Source organism: Moschus berezovskii, chromosome 25, assembly GCF_049115385.1.
Source record: "Moschus berezovskii isolate FMDL1 chromosome 25, NW_MosBer_1.0, whole genome shotgun sequence".
NCBI lineage: Eukaryota > Metazoa > Chordata > Mammalia > Artiodactyla > Moschidae > Moschus > Moschus berezovskii.
Genome location: NC_142484.1, coordinates 43,129,758 through 43,146,446, shown reverse-complemented (window position 1 = coordinate 43,146,446; position 16,689 = coordinate 43,129,758). Strand labels below are relative to the sequence as shown.

Genomic DNA, 16,689 nt, shown 5'->3' with positions numbered 1-16,689 from the left:
CTCTTAGATGTTGCTGTTGTTCAAGTGCCAAGTCATGTACCACTCTCTGCAACCCCATGAACTGCAGCACGCCAGGCCTCCCCATCCTTCACCATCTCTCAGTGTTTGCCCACGCCCATGTCCATTGAGTCGGTGATGCCATCCAACCATCTCATCCTCTGTCACCCTCTTCTCCTTTGCCTTCAGTCTTTCCCTGTGTGAAGGTTTTATCCAATGAATTGGATCTTCACATCAGGTGGCCAAAGTATTGGAGCAATGCAGGAGACCTGCATTTGATCCCTGGGTTGGGAAGATCCTCTGAAGAAGGAAATGGCAACCCACTTCAGTATTCTTGCCTGGAGAATTCCATGGACAGAGGAGCCTGGTGGGCTACAGTCCATAGGGTCACAAAGAGTCAGACACAACTGAGTGACTAGCAGATAGATATATTTAAATTTATGTATGTATATATGTTTTTATAACTATAAATATACAAAAGATGTATTAAAATATACCCTTTGTGAGATAATTCTATTTTTAAAACTCAAACTTGAGACACATAAATTCTAGTTTATCGGAAGTTCTTGAACTTTACAAATTTGTAGTCCAAACAGCAGATTTACTTGTTTCTTTGGCTGCTGTGGGGGAAGGTGGTACCTAAAGCATAAATTATTTAAAGGATCAAAGAAACCAAAGTAACACAGTTGATGACAAAATTGAAGTCAAAATTCAAGTTTTCTGGTTCTTCTCCATCTTTCAGTCTTTATTGGCTTAAAATCTTGGGTAGAATTCTCATTTTATTTTTGACCAAGTAGTTGATCTCTTAAGTGTTTTCTAGCTGTTCTCTGTAATTACCAATGTTTGGATTTTCTACCAAAACAAATGCATTAAGGAAACGTCTCATCTAATTTGAAGCGTAAATCAGAGATAGTTTTAAAAAGGCCAAACTTAAGAAAGCATGAAACCTATTGCTTACTACTGAGTGTCATATCTCTTAGTATTTAACTGAGGTAGATATTAATTATCATTCTTTTTAATGTGAATTCTCAAATAATACAGAATATGATTTTTATGGTACTAATTGATTAAAGCTTTCATAATATCTCTATATCCTTTCATTATTGTTTTTATCCAAAATTACACATGTGCTTTCCTGACATCTGTATTCTAAGTTGTATGATTCATTATTTTTAAGCTTGGATAACCTGATTTCACATATTTTTCCATGAGTCACAGGAAGGTCTAGTTGTTAGTTTGTTATTGTCTGTACTTTTACATAGCATGCCTGTATTTCCCATCATTTTTCTGCTTTTTGTTTTTCATCTTTCATCCAGTCACTTGGGTTTAGTCTTTCCCATTTTCAGTGAAAACCAGACAAGAATGGCCATGGATTTGTTAAGACTGGCAAACTATTTTTTTTATTATTTATTTAATTCCATGGATTTAAATAAAACCAGAAAGTCTGCATCAGTTGTTTTGATCTTGGGTTTGGTCTCATCTATTTGACTCTTAAAAATTGCTTTTCTCTAGGGTTTAACAAATTTTTTGCTTAGATACATTAGAAACTCAGCTGAGACAGATGATAGATTAGCAAGGCAACAGTGTGTCTTAAACATAGAGCAGGCACGGTGATAGGAATCGCTCCAGAAGGTCACTAGTGTCCAGGAAACTTAACAGGGTATCTGAATTCTCTGAAAAGTTGACATTATCTAATTGTTCTAGTTTGACTTTTTTCCTGGAGAAAATATTCTTTCGGTGCCTGATATGAGCCTGAATGATATATGGACTCAAATAGGTCAGTGTATTCAGAGCAAACCTGTTGTTTAATATTAAACTTGATTTATTCAATTGGTATTTTTGAATGCTTCCTTGTACTTAGGTACCAAAGAGAAAATGATCGATAAGATCCTTTCTTGACTTCAAGTCACCTTTCAGCTACTGCCCCATTTCTCACTTCTTTAATTCTTCTCCTCTTATTCTCTCTTAAGTCCATCAACTTCTGCCCATACCACTCTACTTAAGCATTTTTGAGGTCAACAGTGCCCATGTTATTTCTAGGTCCAAGGGTCATTTCCCAGTCCCCAACTGGATTGACCTTTCAGCACCATTTGGCCCAGCTGATCACTTCTTTATTGACACACTGCTTTAATTTTGCTTCCAGGGTATTCACTCACCTGGTTTGTGTCCTAGGTTTCTGGGTACTTTTACTCAGTTTTTTATTTTTGCTGTTCCTCGTCATCCTAACCTCTAAATATGAGAATACTCCAGTGTCCATTCCTTGAATTTCTTTTCCTCTCCAGCTAGATTCATTTCTCTAACAGTCTTATCTAATCTTATCTTGATGTATCTGTATACTATAATCTTCCAAATTTATATCTCCAGCCCAGGCCCCACCTCTGAAATTTAAGAACCTATATTCAGTTGTCTACAAGGAACTTCCACTTGGAAGTCTAACAGACATCATAAATTAACATTTCTAAAGTTGAACTAATCTTTACCTATCTTCTCCTACTTCAGTTAATATCAACTCAGTTGTCCAGGTTGCTTACGTTGAAAATCTGGACATCGTTCTTGACTTTTGTCGTTTTTTTTTTAAAGCATAGTCAACAATCCACCCACAGATTTTCTTGGTTCTACCTCCAAAGTATATTCACCATTTCTGTGGCTGTCACCCAGGTCCTATCTGTGACTCTCTCAATAGCCTCCTGGTGGCTCTCCATCTGTCTGCTTTACTCACCTACCATTTAATCTTAACAAGCATCCAGGGTGATCATTTTGAAGTGAAAACCAGATCATGTCATTTTTCTGTTCAAACACCAGTCAGTTCTCAGCTTGAGTTATAGTTGATATCTGCTGACTTGTATCTCTGTGTGTGTGTGTGTGTGTGTGTGAGTGAGTTGGGGAGGTCAGAGATCAGTGTGTCTGGAATACACTAAGACAAAGGAAAGATGATAGGAGATAAGGTCAGAGAAATCATGCTGCTGCTGCTAAATCGCTTCAGTCGTGTCCGACTCTGTGCGACCCTATAGACGGCAGCCCACCAGGCTCCCCCATCCCTGGGATTCTCCAGGCAAGAACGCTGGAGTGAGTTGCCATTTCCTTCTCCAAGACAAATAATCAGCAGTCAGATTTGGTAGGTTAATATAACACTGCGAAGGCTTTCATTTTTACTTTGAGAGAGAAAGGAGCCATTGCAGGTCTCTGGGTGGAGGAAGGACGTCACCTGGCTTACTTTTTAACAGGGTCACTCCGGCTGCTGTGTTAAGATGAAGGGAGAAAGGAGAGGAGCAGAGGACCAGTTTGGAGGCTGCTGTGGTTGTCCAGCCGGGGTGTGACAACGCTCAGAGTGGAGCTGGTGGCAGTTCCTGATATATTTGAAAGTTAGAGTTAGCAGGATTTCTTGATAGACTGGGTATGTGAAGGACGTGGAAGAGTTAAGGTTTGGTTTGGTTTGGTTTGGTCTGAGCAACTGGAGCTGCATTAACTAAGATAGGGAGGGCTGTGGAGACAGCAGGTTATGATGAGGATTTGTAGAGCTCAGTTTGGGAGGTGTAGATGTGAAACGACACTTAGGCTGCTGCTGCTGCTAAGTCACTTCAGTCGTGTTCGACTCTGTGCGACCCCGCAGACGGCAGCCCACCAGGCTCCCCCATCCCTGGGATTCTCCAGGCAAGAACACTGGAGTGAGTTGCCATTTTGTATTAAACCTCTCCTGAGCAAGTGAATGACATCTCAGCACTCCTTTCCATGGTATGGGTTGTTCCTGCATCCTGAGCCCTTTTTGTCCCACCTCTGCTTGTCCAACTTGTGTTTGGTTTTCTGGGGATAGAGTTGCCTGGCTTGTGCTTGGGGTGACGGGACATCATTATCCCAAATACAGACATGGACACTTCTCTTTGTTTAAAGTTATAAGTCCAAACTCAGCTTTCTCCTGTTGTCTCTTTGAGACTTGAGTTTTCCCAAACTTACTGTGTAGGAAGGATGTTCTCAAGGTGATCCCCTTTTCGAAGATAGTGGGATTTCAGCTCTGAAATTTGTTTCAGTCAGTTCCCAAACTACCGTCTCATCCACATTTTATCTTTCAAAATTTGCTTACATCTCTCCATTATTCCCCATGTAGTGTCTATATTTTTATATTCCCAAACTATTCTCTTAGTGGTTTTTTTTTTTTGAGGGAGTTGAGATAAATGCACACATTCTATGGAAGTTAGCAAAAATCTCATTCACATACTTTTCCAGGAGCTTTCTGTTTAATATTTAGCATATTTTATCATGCAAATATATGACTAAATACTAATTTTTCCTTCAAGTAAAACAGTAAATACTGAAATGTTATATTTGTCAAAATGTTTAGAGTCAAGATGTTACACCAACTGTGATGGATTTTGCACTTATAGCTCATTATCTCCTGTCTTACTTTTAGAACAGTCCTCATTTGTGAAATTGCAGGAGCTCCTGTAACTTTGTAATACTTAAAACATATATGTTGAAAGGATAAATTTTAGAAGAATCACCCATTGCTAAAGTCCTTATTTACTCTCAGGATAATTCTCCAGCGTTTCATTAACGGATACTTGAATGCATATCTGCTGAGTGTAAGATGCTGTGGAATATATAATGATTTAGAAATAGTTCTTGATCTCAAGACACTTAAGTCTATTAATACCAGGAAAAATATTACACTAAATTAAAGAAGTGGAATCATAATAAAGGATGTAAAAGTCAAGTAATTTGAAATTTCAGGGAAGTTAAGAATTTTTGTAGCATGGGAAAATGAGATTTCTTCATGAAAGAAGTGGTCTTTGATATAAGTCTTAAAGAATTGCTAGTGTTCAGTATGAGAAATGGGAATGAAGTCATTATCAATAGTATATGGGGAAATGAAGAGACAAGAAAATAGAGTAGTTGATCCATGTTGGTTTAGCTGGATTAGTGTGAATCTAAGAGAAACAATGCAATATAAAACTGGAAAGGGTTTGGAACAAATGTGGTTGGTCATGGACTGTAGGAAAGAAAGAATATGTGGATTTTCCTATGAAAGTGTTAGTTGCTCAGTCGTGTCCTACTCTTTGTGGCCACATGTACTGTAGCCCACCAGGCTCCTCTGTCCGTGGAATTCTCTAGGCAAGAATACTGGAGTGGGTTGCCATCCCCTCTCCAGGGGATCTTCCCCACCCAGAGACTGAACCCAGGTCGTGTGCACTGTAGGCAGATTCTTTACCACCTGAGCCACCAGTGAAGCCTGTAAAATGTATTTTCCTATACAAGGACATGAAAGGTTAATCAATAGGAGACTGCTATGATCAGACATTTTCTTTGGTAATATGATTCAGAAGAACTTGAAAGTTCATTGAATTCTGGCAGGAAGAGAAATACCTGGCATTACTCTGAGATTTGAACCTCTTTTCCGGTAGGATGTAGGTTCTATGTCCAGATCTATGGGAATTAGAAAAAGATGTTTTGGAAAATAAGATGAAAGCAATTTTGGATGTATTACAATTTAGAGTGAATTTCAGGTGGAAATTATCTAGCAGGCGTAGAAAATGTGAAGCTAGAGCTTTGGAAAAGAGATTTAAAAATAAAGATGTGACTATAATGATTAAAGAACATAATATTCTGTGATCATTTTCTCTGGTTTAAGATATTTGTTACATTAAAAATTTAATGCTTACTGTAATAACATGCATTTTAGGATTATTTTTATTTTTTATTGCAAACCTCTTGATTTAAAAAGAAACCCATTGTGGCTTTTAAATTTCTTTTCCATGTTGGATAAATTATTGTGCAGTGACATCATTTTTACATTTTGTTCTCAAATGTAAGATGCTTATGTAATATCTGTTTATATTTTTGTGGGACAGTTATAAAATCATTAGTCATTTGAGCACATTAGAAACCCAATGCCGTTTTGAACAAATAATTTGAAGAAAAGGGTTTTTTTCTCCAGGATATCAAAGCACACATTCCTCCAGGGCTGTTGCTGCACATTCTGTCACCTTATCTACTTCTCCTTAAACTAGGTGATGACTGTTCTGCTACTTACACTAAGGTCAGCATCAGCCATGCTCCATTCTCTTCACCTAGGAAACTTAAGTGAGACTAAAGTAAGACTCAGCAATGCTTTGATGTTTATCTTTTAAATTAAACTTTTAAAATATTTAAAATCATGGGTTTTGGAGGGTTTTGATCATAAATGGGTATTGAATCTTGTCAAGGGCTTTCTCTGCATCTATTGAGATAATCATATGGTTTTTATTTTTCATTTTGTTAATGTGGTGTATTGCATTGATTGATTTGTGGATATTGAAGAATCCTTGCATCCCTGGGATAAAGCCCACTTGGTCATGATGTATGATCTTTTTAATGTGTTGTTGGATTCTGATTGCTAGAATTTTGTTAAGGATTTTTGCATCTATGTTCATCAGTGATATTGGCCTGAAGTTCTCTTTTTTTGTGGCATCTTTGTCAGGTTTTGGTATTAGGGTGATGGTGCCCGCATAGAATGAGTTTGGAAGTTTAACTTCCTCTGCAATTTTCTGGAAGAGTTTGAGTAGGATAGGTGTTAGCTCTTCTCTAAATTTTTGATAGAATTCAGCTGTGAAGCTGTCTGGACCTGGGCTTTTGTTGGCTGGAATATTTCTGATTACAGTTTCAATTTCCGTGCTTGTGTTGGGTCTGTTAAGATTTTCTATCTCTTCCTGGTTCAGTTTTGGAAAGTTGTAATTTTCTAAGAATTTGTCCATTTCTTCCAAGTTGTCCATTTTATTGGCATATAGTTGCTGATAGTAGTCTCTTATGATCCTTTGCATTTCTGTGTTGTCTGTTGTGATCTCTCCATTTTCATTACATAAACATTCAAAAGCATAATTTTTAAATAAATGTGTATGAAGTGAGTTATTTTCTCTGTTTTCAATTTTACCTCCCAGGAGTTAATATTTTTAAAATGTATTATATATTCTCATCAGTGTATTTCTGTGTATTAAGAACGAATACTAATATATGTTTTTATTTTAATAACGTGAACTTTATTACGTGTATTTTCCTTCAATGTTTTTAACTAAAAATTTGTCATTACCATATTTCTTTATAATGTTCTAAGAGAAGACAGTAAAGCGTCTGTCTGCCTGCAGTGAGGGAGACCCAGGTTTGATCCCTGAGTCAGGAAGATCCCCTGGAGAAGGAAGTGGCTACCCACTCCAGTACTTTTGCCTGGAAAATCCCATGGACTGAGGAACCTGGTAGGCTACAGGGTTGCAAAGAGTCAGACATGACTGAGCAACTTCACTTTCACTTTTTCAAGAGAAGACAACCATAGATATGAATATTATTTATTCCCTTTCAGAAGTTTTCTAAGCAGCTTTTAAAAGATGGTGAAACAACATTAAAGAATCTCTGCACTGCTTCAGACAACATCAGTGAATCCGAACATTATTTGTGGAAAGCTGCTAACATGTTATTTTAAGAACTTCAGCCATTATTTCAGAACGCACATGCTGAAGTCATTCTGTGTGCTGTTCTGTTCTGGCCTCCTTCAAATTTGGGGTGATGTGATTGGGAAAAGACTCTGTTAAAATCTATCTTCTTAATTCCTAGCAAGTTTGAGGAAGTATCAGTGATTTATAAAGGCATTATTCCCAAGAGTTTGGGAGAAACAGTATTGAGTTTCCTCTACTCACAACTAGATCAGCTTTTAAAGCTATGCTGGGAAGGGTTGGGGGCGGGAGGAGAAGGGGACGACCGAGAATGAGATGGCTGGATGGCATCACCGACTCTGTGGACATGAGTTTGAGTGAACTCCAGGAGTTGGTGATGGACAGGGAGGCCTGGCGTGCTGTGATTCATGGGGTCGTGGAGACTCGGTCACGACTGAGCGACTGAACTGAACTGAACTGATGCATTTGGCCAGCATTTAGAAGAGGGAGGTGTAAAGTCTACTACAACATGAGGGAATGTTAAAATCGTATGTAGTTATCATTCACAGGGTCTGCACTGAAAGAATACAACAGAGTTGTGAATATTTGGCAAAATGCACATTTCCTTTAGAATACATTATAAGGTTAAATCAAGCCAGATGCGTACTCAGACATACAAAGACTAACTTTGTTGCTCCCTGTTCTGTCTTCTTGGCTTAGGTCTTCTTTTCATAACCTGAGATTTAATTCACAGCAAGGGAAACGTCAGGAGACATGCGGACAATCAGATTGGTAGCCTAGAACTCTGCTGAGAGCCTTGCTTTCTGGTGGCTACAGCTTTTACTCCATGGCAGCTCTGGCCAGCATTAAGTAGTGTGAAGCCAAAGTGGTGGGTGGTCTTTACAGATCACATCATTTAATGACAAAACTGATTGGAGTTATTAAAAACTAGAATGTAAGTTAAATAGTTAAATATTAGAGTCAAAATTATAAATAAAAATATCATTTTAATAGTATCAATGATATTTAAATAGTATGATTTAAATTGTGGTTTGGAAATTCCATGTTACAGTAGATCTCAACCCTGAACATGTGCTTTTTAGTTTATAATTTGTCATGAACAGATGATGAAAACCTAACTGTTTATTTAGTGTTTTCATTGACTTCCAATCTATCTTTCTTTGATGAGTTTTTAAATATCTCCATGGTGTCTTCACCTTCCTTTATTTCTTTTCCTTAGAGTATCCTTATGTAACCTATATTAACTGGTCAACACAGTGAGCTTGAAGATCTTCAGCTTGCTTCATGAAACCCATTCTGTATTACAGGGTCCTCAGAGCCACTGCCATTTTCTTTTATCTGTGCTTTAACTTCAGCCCATATTTTTATTTAATTTATATTATTGTACATTGATTCTAAGGGCTTCTCTATTAGCTCAGCTGTGAAGAATTCAGCTGCAATGCAGGAGAAGTGCAGGAGACCAGGGTTCAATCCCTGGGTTGGGAAGATGCCCTGGAGAAGGAAATGGCAACCTTCTCCAGTATTCTTGCCTGGGAGTCCCATGGACAGAGGAGCCTGGCAGACTACAGTCCGTAGGGTCACAAAGAGTTGGGCAGGACTTATTGACTAAACAATAACATATTGATTCTACTCATCTTCAAAAAATCCTTTTTTTCCTTCTACTCCATTTGATTTATCATACAACCCTTACCCATTTTCCATATCTTTGCTTTAGTGGAGACAGTGGCCTGCCACAGTTAAGAAGTGTATAGTCAGACAGACCTGGGTCCAAGCTCTGTCTTGGATCTACTCTACTCAATTTTCTTAACTGTTAAAGACAACTCACCAGGGTTATCATGAGCTTTTAGAAATGAACTTGGCACCCGTGGTACTCGATGAACACTGTTTAGTCACGTGCACATGATCCCTTACCCATAACTCTTATGTTAGATGTATTTTCAGAATTCAGAATTTCAAGGCTTTTTAAAAATAAAAAGTATACATATTTAATGTTTTACATAAAACCTTTAACAGGATATGAGGCAGCATTCTTAAACAAGTGGGTATTTCATTAGGAAAGTACTTCTGTGTAAAAGTTCATTAACCTCACATCATTACCTTCCCATCAATTCAGTTGGATAGTACCACCGAATGGGCCATTAAAAAAAACTCATTTTTTGAGAAATTTTGAATTTTAGAATTGTGGAAAGAGATTGGGATTCTTAAAAGGAGATTCTGCATTTTCTTATTGTGAACTGAAAATTATTCTACCATTTTTACTATGTGGCTATTTTCTATATTTCCTAAACGTGGGACCATAGATACTTTTTGTTATCTCCAGTACCCAGTACCCTTTTCCAGGTACCCTTACATTTTACTCTAGAGTTTTTTGAGAATTAAGGGAGAGAATGAAATAAAACTCTTTCAGTAGGAGTTCCTTCACTAGACATAATGAATTCAGGTCATTCTGATGACTTTTTTTTTTTCATTTCACTGGAATTTATTAGAATGTGAAGTATATAATAATATCTGTGAAGAAAAAGACACTAAAATCATTAGTCTCCATTTCTTCCTTTGTGGTTAAAAGCTGTATCCTCATAAATATTTCAACTCAGAGGATACTTAAGCAAGATTTGTGATTAGATACACTAGCAGTTTTAGGCTATGTGTATTATTTGTTTTACATAAATATGTATGGGTTTTTAGAGAAATAGGTATTGTCTTATTGACTGCTTGGCATTGCTTTATTTTTCCCCCACTAATGAGGATCTGTATAGATTTTTAGTCCATTCCTTTTTATTTTCTATTGATTTTGGAGATATGCTATGAGAATAAAAGTAGTAATTGAATCAAAGTCTGGTAATACATAATTATTATTCAGAATTGATTCCAGTATTTATTTATTTTTTTAGTGTCCTACTGAAACCAAAGCCACATTTGGGGTCCACCTTAAGATAGTAGGAGACTGGACAGGTATGTGGAACATAGAGTTTTAAAATATATGCTTTGAAAATAGTAGGTCATACAATAATTTTAATGTTTAACTAATGGAATAACCAACATGTTTAGAAATGTATGTATGTTCTCAAGCTGTTGCTTTGTTTTCCTTCTTTGCTTGTACATTTTTGATATTCAAGTGTTTTTTTTTTTCCTTGTAAGATGTATTTTTGGAATTGGAATACCTTGGATATCGGTAATTGTTAACAGTGTGTTGTTCGTGTGATTGTAAATCATAGATTTCTACCTGCTTGTCAGATGTACTGGCAGCAGAGAGAACATCGAAATGTATGATTTAGTGAATGCAATTTTAAAATTAGTATATTTACTTTCAAAATATTCAACACCTAGTATTCAGTTCAGTTCAGTCGCTCAGTCGTGTCTGACTCTGCGACCCTATGGACTGCAGCATGCCAGGCCTCCCTGTCCATCACCAACTCCCGGAGTTTACTCAAACTCATGTCCATTGAATCGGTGATGCCACCCAAGCATCTCATCCTCTGTAGTCCTCTTCTCCCAACTTCAATCTTTCCCAGCATCAGGGTCTTTTCCAATGAGTCAGTTCTTTGCATCAGGTGGCCAAAGTATTGGGGTTTCAGCTTCCAAATCAGTCCGTCAAGTGAACACCCAGGACCGATCTCCTTTAGGATGGACTGGTTGGATCTCCTTGCAGTCCAAGGGACTCTCAAGAACCTTCTTCAACACCACAGTTCAAAAGCATCAATTCTTCGGCACTCAGCTTTCTTCATAGTCCAACTCTCACATCCACATAACTACTGGAAAAACCATAGCTTTGACTAGGCGGACCTTTGTTGGCAAAGTAATGTCTTTGCATTTTAGTATGCTGTCTAGGTTGGTCATAACTTTTCTTCCAAGAAGCAAGCATCTTTTAATTTACAATCACACAAATCTAGTTCCTGCATGACCTTTTGCATGGTATTATCTGTATATATGTATAACAACGCTATAGCATCTTTGGAATGGTGGTCATTTATAATAGCTGATTTGTTAATGATATTTTGCGCTTTTATTGATTTTTTTAATCTGAAAGGTGCATTGTATTAAGAGCTGTGAATAAGTAAAAGAAATATTACACCTCCTTATATTCCCTTGGCCCAACAGAGTGACTGACAAGTGACTGGTCAGTAAATGTTAACTTGTTGGCTGATTGTTTATTTTGGTTTATCAAAAGAAAGGATGCAAATGTAAATAAAGAGTAATTTTTTAATTGAGTCCTGAACTAGGAGTTGATTTGTGAAAACTACAGGGAATCAGAAAAAGGCAGAGTCAGATCTAGGGCCATATGAGAAGCTTCACAGAGAAGACAGAATGTAAGCCCAACTTGAGAATCAGGCTGGTAAAGAAAGAAGGTGACCCACAGCACTGTCAAAAATCAGGCAAGGTAAATTTTCCCTTATTCAAGAAAGGTAAGTTTCTTAAATAAGGCTATTAGAAGTAAAGATAATGTTTTGGGAAGTAGTATGGTAAAACCATTTAGAGTCAACCTGGTGCAGATCTTGAATGCCTTGACAAGGTGTTAGAACAGCTTAGAGATGTTAGGGAACATTTGAAGGATTGGAAGCATCGTAGTGAAAGTGGTACTGATAACTTGCTAGTGGACAGGATTAGGATCAATGAAGACTTATTGGTCCTGGAAGGCAGAGGAGAAGGAATCAGTGGAGGAGTGAGGCTGGAAACTGAGGATGTATTTGCTAGCGCAGTGTAAGAAGTTAGTTTTAGAAGAGGGGGCTATTTATTGTAAAAATCAGGAAAGGACAAGATGTTTTGTAACAGAGAAGGGATATTTTAGAAAAGTAAGTTGAAAAAATGTGTGTGATACACTTAAAAATAATCGTTTGTGTAAAATTCTTTGTCTATAGAAAGAGCAGTCAACTTGGAGATGAGAAGAGAATGGGGGAAATATGCAGCATAGGATTTAATGGGCAGATGACAAAACTAATTCAAAGATATCTGAGCAGTGATGACCTGTTTGGAATCATGAAAAACATCAGGCTTTAGTTCATATTATTTATTTGATAGCTTTCGAACAAGATTACGGTAGTTCATTGTGAGAAGGATACTGATGTTGTGTAGAAATAGCAATTCCCATAATCCCAGAACTAGTTGATATAAGTAAAGAGGTTTTCTTTGCACAGTTTGGCAAATAAAAATTTAGTGAAGTTCTTCTCTGGTAAGAATACCAATATAGAAAGAATTAACTTTAGCAATGAATGATAATCAATAGAATTCTATATCTGAAGGGAAACAAGCACAATGAAATCATAATTTAATTCATCAGGGTAAGGAGAAAATTTATCATGGCTTATTACTAGCTATTGTTACTGAATTTCTTCATAAAGTTATTTTCTATTGTCTTTATCTCATCATTTATTTTAATTTTTTCTGTTAGGAGTTCTTAATAGTTTTAATTTTATCCTCTTTTTTAATGTACAGTGCCATGGAGGGGGAAACAAGCTCACTCTATTCGGAGAGTTCAGTTCCAGTTAGATGCTTTTCAATTAACAGACTTTATTGGTTGTTGACTTTAAAGTTGATTTAGGGGAAAATGTCAGGCATTCACGCAGAGAACCACTAAATAATTCTGCCACTGCCACTTTAGTTCAGAAAATGTTTTAGCTGTCTTATAAAAATAATTATGGAAGGAAAAATGGGAATAGTATTGCTGAAATCAAGGATTATTGATTTTATTCTAAAAGAATTGATTATTATGTATTACTCCGTATTAAAAGCAGTAGATATAGAAAATATACCAAAGAGATGCTTAAGAAGTTGAATAACAGGTTTACTTTTTAAACTGATTGAGAAATGTTTTACTGTGACTAGTCTTTCCCTGAAATATGTTCTGCCTTCTGAGCCACAAGGGAAGCCCAAGAATACTAGAGTGCGTAACCTGTCCCTTCTCCAGCAGATCTTCCCGACTCAGGAATCGAACCTGGATCTCCTGCATTGCAGGTGGATTCTTTACCAACTGAACTATCAGGAAAGACCGATATGTTCTGCCTAGGCAGGACTAAAGAACAGGTTTAGTGCCACCTCATGGGCCTAATCTAAGTCTAACCCGCTACACCCAGTTGCAAGATTATTCAAGGAGTAAACGAAGCAGCTGTATAGCACAGGACAAGGAAGCAACGAAATTTCATATTTGTTGTTTAGCTTTTGGGGCTTCCCCAGTGGCTCAGTGGTAAGGAATCCGCCTGCAATGTAGAAGACACAGAGAGGCAGGGTCAGTCCCTGGGTTGGGAAGATCCTGTGGAAGATGGCATGGCAACCCACTCCAGTATTCTTGCTTGGAGAATCCCATGGACAGAGGAGCCTGGTGGCCTACAGTCCATGGGGTCGCAAAGAGAGTCAGACACAACTGAAGCGACTGAGCATGCGCACTAGTTTCATCTCCTAAGTATGTGAAAGACTCATTAAGTTTAGAAGACTCTTCAAATCTCTTTAATTCTGCAATTCAGGTTTTTCTTTGAAATGATGATGATAGAGGGGTGGAGTGAATTATCTGAGGAGATTTCTCTTTGAACGAAATTAATACCTGTTGTTTTTCTAGAATCAGTCCTGCTTTCCAATTTCAAATGTATGGTTACATTTTGATTGCCAGTTGGTGTGCTTATCATTTTCATAGTCCCAAATATTTTTTTTACTTTCTTCGTTAGGTATCATTACTACTGGATAATGTCTCATCATTGGTTATTTTAATGGTTTAAGTAGCAGGTTACTCTAGAGAGATTTGACTTTTACTATAAAACATCATACACCTAATATCCACATGTAATTAATCTGAAAATCTTGTCATTGTTCCGCTCAGTAATTAATGGATTGATGATAATTGGATGGACATCCAACAAAAGGCCAGTTGTGTGTATCACATAACGGTTTTTCTTGGAATCTTGGTTATCAGTTCCCATCCTGTCTACTTGTAAATCTTGCTATGATCTAAAGATATGATTAACTTGAGAATTGAAAGCAGGAAAACAGGGCCATGTAACACTTTGGATTTGCCTTGATCACATAACACACTGACACTTTACTGTTATCTTAGATAGTGGTCTCCTTAGAGACTGGTCCAGGAGAGAGGTAATAACTGTCTCTGTTTCCTTCTACTCATGTTAGCCAGGCATGTTTTATACTTCTTCACCTAGATGATTGCTTTTGAAAAGATTAAAACAGAATATATATAATATATTCTAAGTTTTTTTGGGGGGGGCCTCTTGACAGATTATGACTACTCTAAATTATAATAATGTAATTATTTTATAATTACATGTTCTGGAAAAATTATGACATCTTCCCTACCCTAAATCTATGTGTAAATAGCTTTGGTTGTTGCAAAATGCAAGACAATTAAAGTATTCCTATTGAAGGACATGCCAAAAGAAGTGATCTATAGTGACTAGAAATATACTTTTGTTGTTTCTATGACTAGCAAATTATAATGGTTAGTCATTTGTGGAAGACAGCATTTAAACTATTTGTAAATTTTGGCTAATCAATATTTATTAAACATTTAGTTTATGCCAGATGCTGCACTAGCTTCTATAGATACAACATTGCCCAAAATAGACAAGGTCCCTGCTCTCATAGAGACTGTGTTCTAGTCAATAAAGACCTCCCAGAAACAAAAAAGCAAATCAATATGTAGTGTGTTAGATAGTGATAAGTGCTATGAGAAAAATAAAGGTAAGGCAGTAAGAATGGTGAAGGGCGGTAGTGCTATTTTAGATAGGGGTAGGACTATTTTAGATACAGACTTTCTGAATAGACAGGTAAGTAGATGAGGGAATACATCAGGTGGATCTCAGGGAAAAGTACATTTAGACAAAGGAAACAGTAAGTCCAAAGTCCCTGAGGTGGGGGTAACTTTGGATATTCAGGGAAGGCAAGGATCCCAGTGGGGCTGGAATTCAGTCAGTGAATGATGGTGGTGGGAAATGAGATCAGTGCGGAGAGTGGGGGCAGTCAGACTCCATGGGCTGTGGCAGGACTTCGACTTTAATCTGATTGAATTAAAAGCATGATTTTGAAGTCTACATCTGAATGATTATTTTGTTCTAGTCACATTAGCTAGTGTTTGGCAAGCCAAAAATTTTTTTTTGTTTTCCAAAAAAAAAAGAATTGAGTTTAGGGAGGAAAAAGTAAATGGTGATACCTCTGAGCATCGTAGAAAACATCTTGAAAAAAAACTAAACAGGTCAAACTTTTTTGATGGAGGAGGAGGTGTAACATCATTTTGAGATGCCTCAGTGGAGACTCTATCTCCTGCCACATGGCCCTGGTTTATGGGCTCTGATAGCCTCACCTATCCACTGTGTTTCCCACCAGCTCGTATATGGATGGTAGTAGCTTCCTGTTACCCTTTGGATTTTTCCTCTAGCTTTAATACGGCTTCCCAGTTTTTATTCATCTGAGTCACTCGTTCCCTCTCTCAGATTCCTTCCACTTAAATGATACAGAACCCTTCCTGGATTGGGCTGGACCCAGACTATTACAGGAGGTCAGCAAATCGTCTCTGAACAGAGCACTGAATCACTGAGAGGAGTGGGAGAGATATGGGAGAGAGTAGAGGGCGTGAAAATGTCCTTAAGCAGTCAAACGCTTGTGTCCAAGGACCGGTAAGAAGTGCAGTGTTGCTGGAGCTAAGTGGAAATGTTTTAAGGAATGAAGTCTGAGAAATGCCCATAGACTGGATATGATAGGCATTTGCAGGCTTCAGTTTTTATTATAAATGTTATGGAGACTTATTGGAGGATTTTGATTAGGGTTTGACTCATATTTTAAAGTGGTGAAAAAGAATATGATGGGGTGGGCAAGAGTGGAAGTCAGGAGATAAGAGAGAAGCTCTTGCTGACGTCTAGACAAAGGAAATGCTAGTTACGCCCAGGGTGACAGAGACTAGAGCTTGAGAAGTGGGTGGATCTTGAAGGTGTATCTTTCAAGTTTTGTGGATCCTTTGGGGGCGGGTTATAAAAAAGCTATGAATTGTATATAACACCGAGGTTTTCAGTTTCCTTAAATGGACTGTGTTGCTGCTTATTAAGATAAAGAACACTGTGGCGTATTAGGAGGATAAGAGTGGACATTGAAAGTTCAGTTCCATACATTTTAAATTTGAGAGCTCTAAGCTAGAGATCTCAACTTGGGAACCATTACTACCTTCATGGATTTAAATCCTTGACGCTGGTCAGGATCACCTAAGGCAGTAATTCTCAATTATGTATGATCCAGCATCATGTTTTATAACATTTTATATGCCACTTTACATTCTTAAATGTACAGATAT

The 16,689-nt window shown here is 37.4% G+C and overlaps 1 protein-coding gene across 3 annotated transcripts in view; it reads left to right on the top strand.

The window, feature by feature from the left end:
• NOX4 (NADPH oxidase 4) overlaps positions 1 to 16,689 on the top strand; it is a 198,727-nt gene that overhangs the window by 98,054 nt on the left and 83,984 nt on the right. For all 3 annotated transcript variants that reach the window (XM_055416177.2, XM_055416176.2, XM_055416179.2), the window contains one exon: positions 10,304 to 10,364. In XM_055416177.2, coding sequence (XP_055272152.2) covers positions 10,304 to 10,364 — 61 coding nt within the window. The remainder of the gene's footprint in view (positions 1 to 10,303; positions 10,365 to 16,689) is intronic.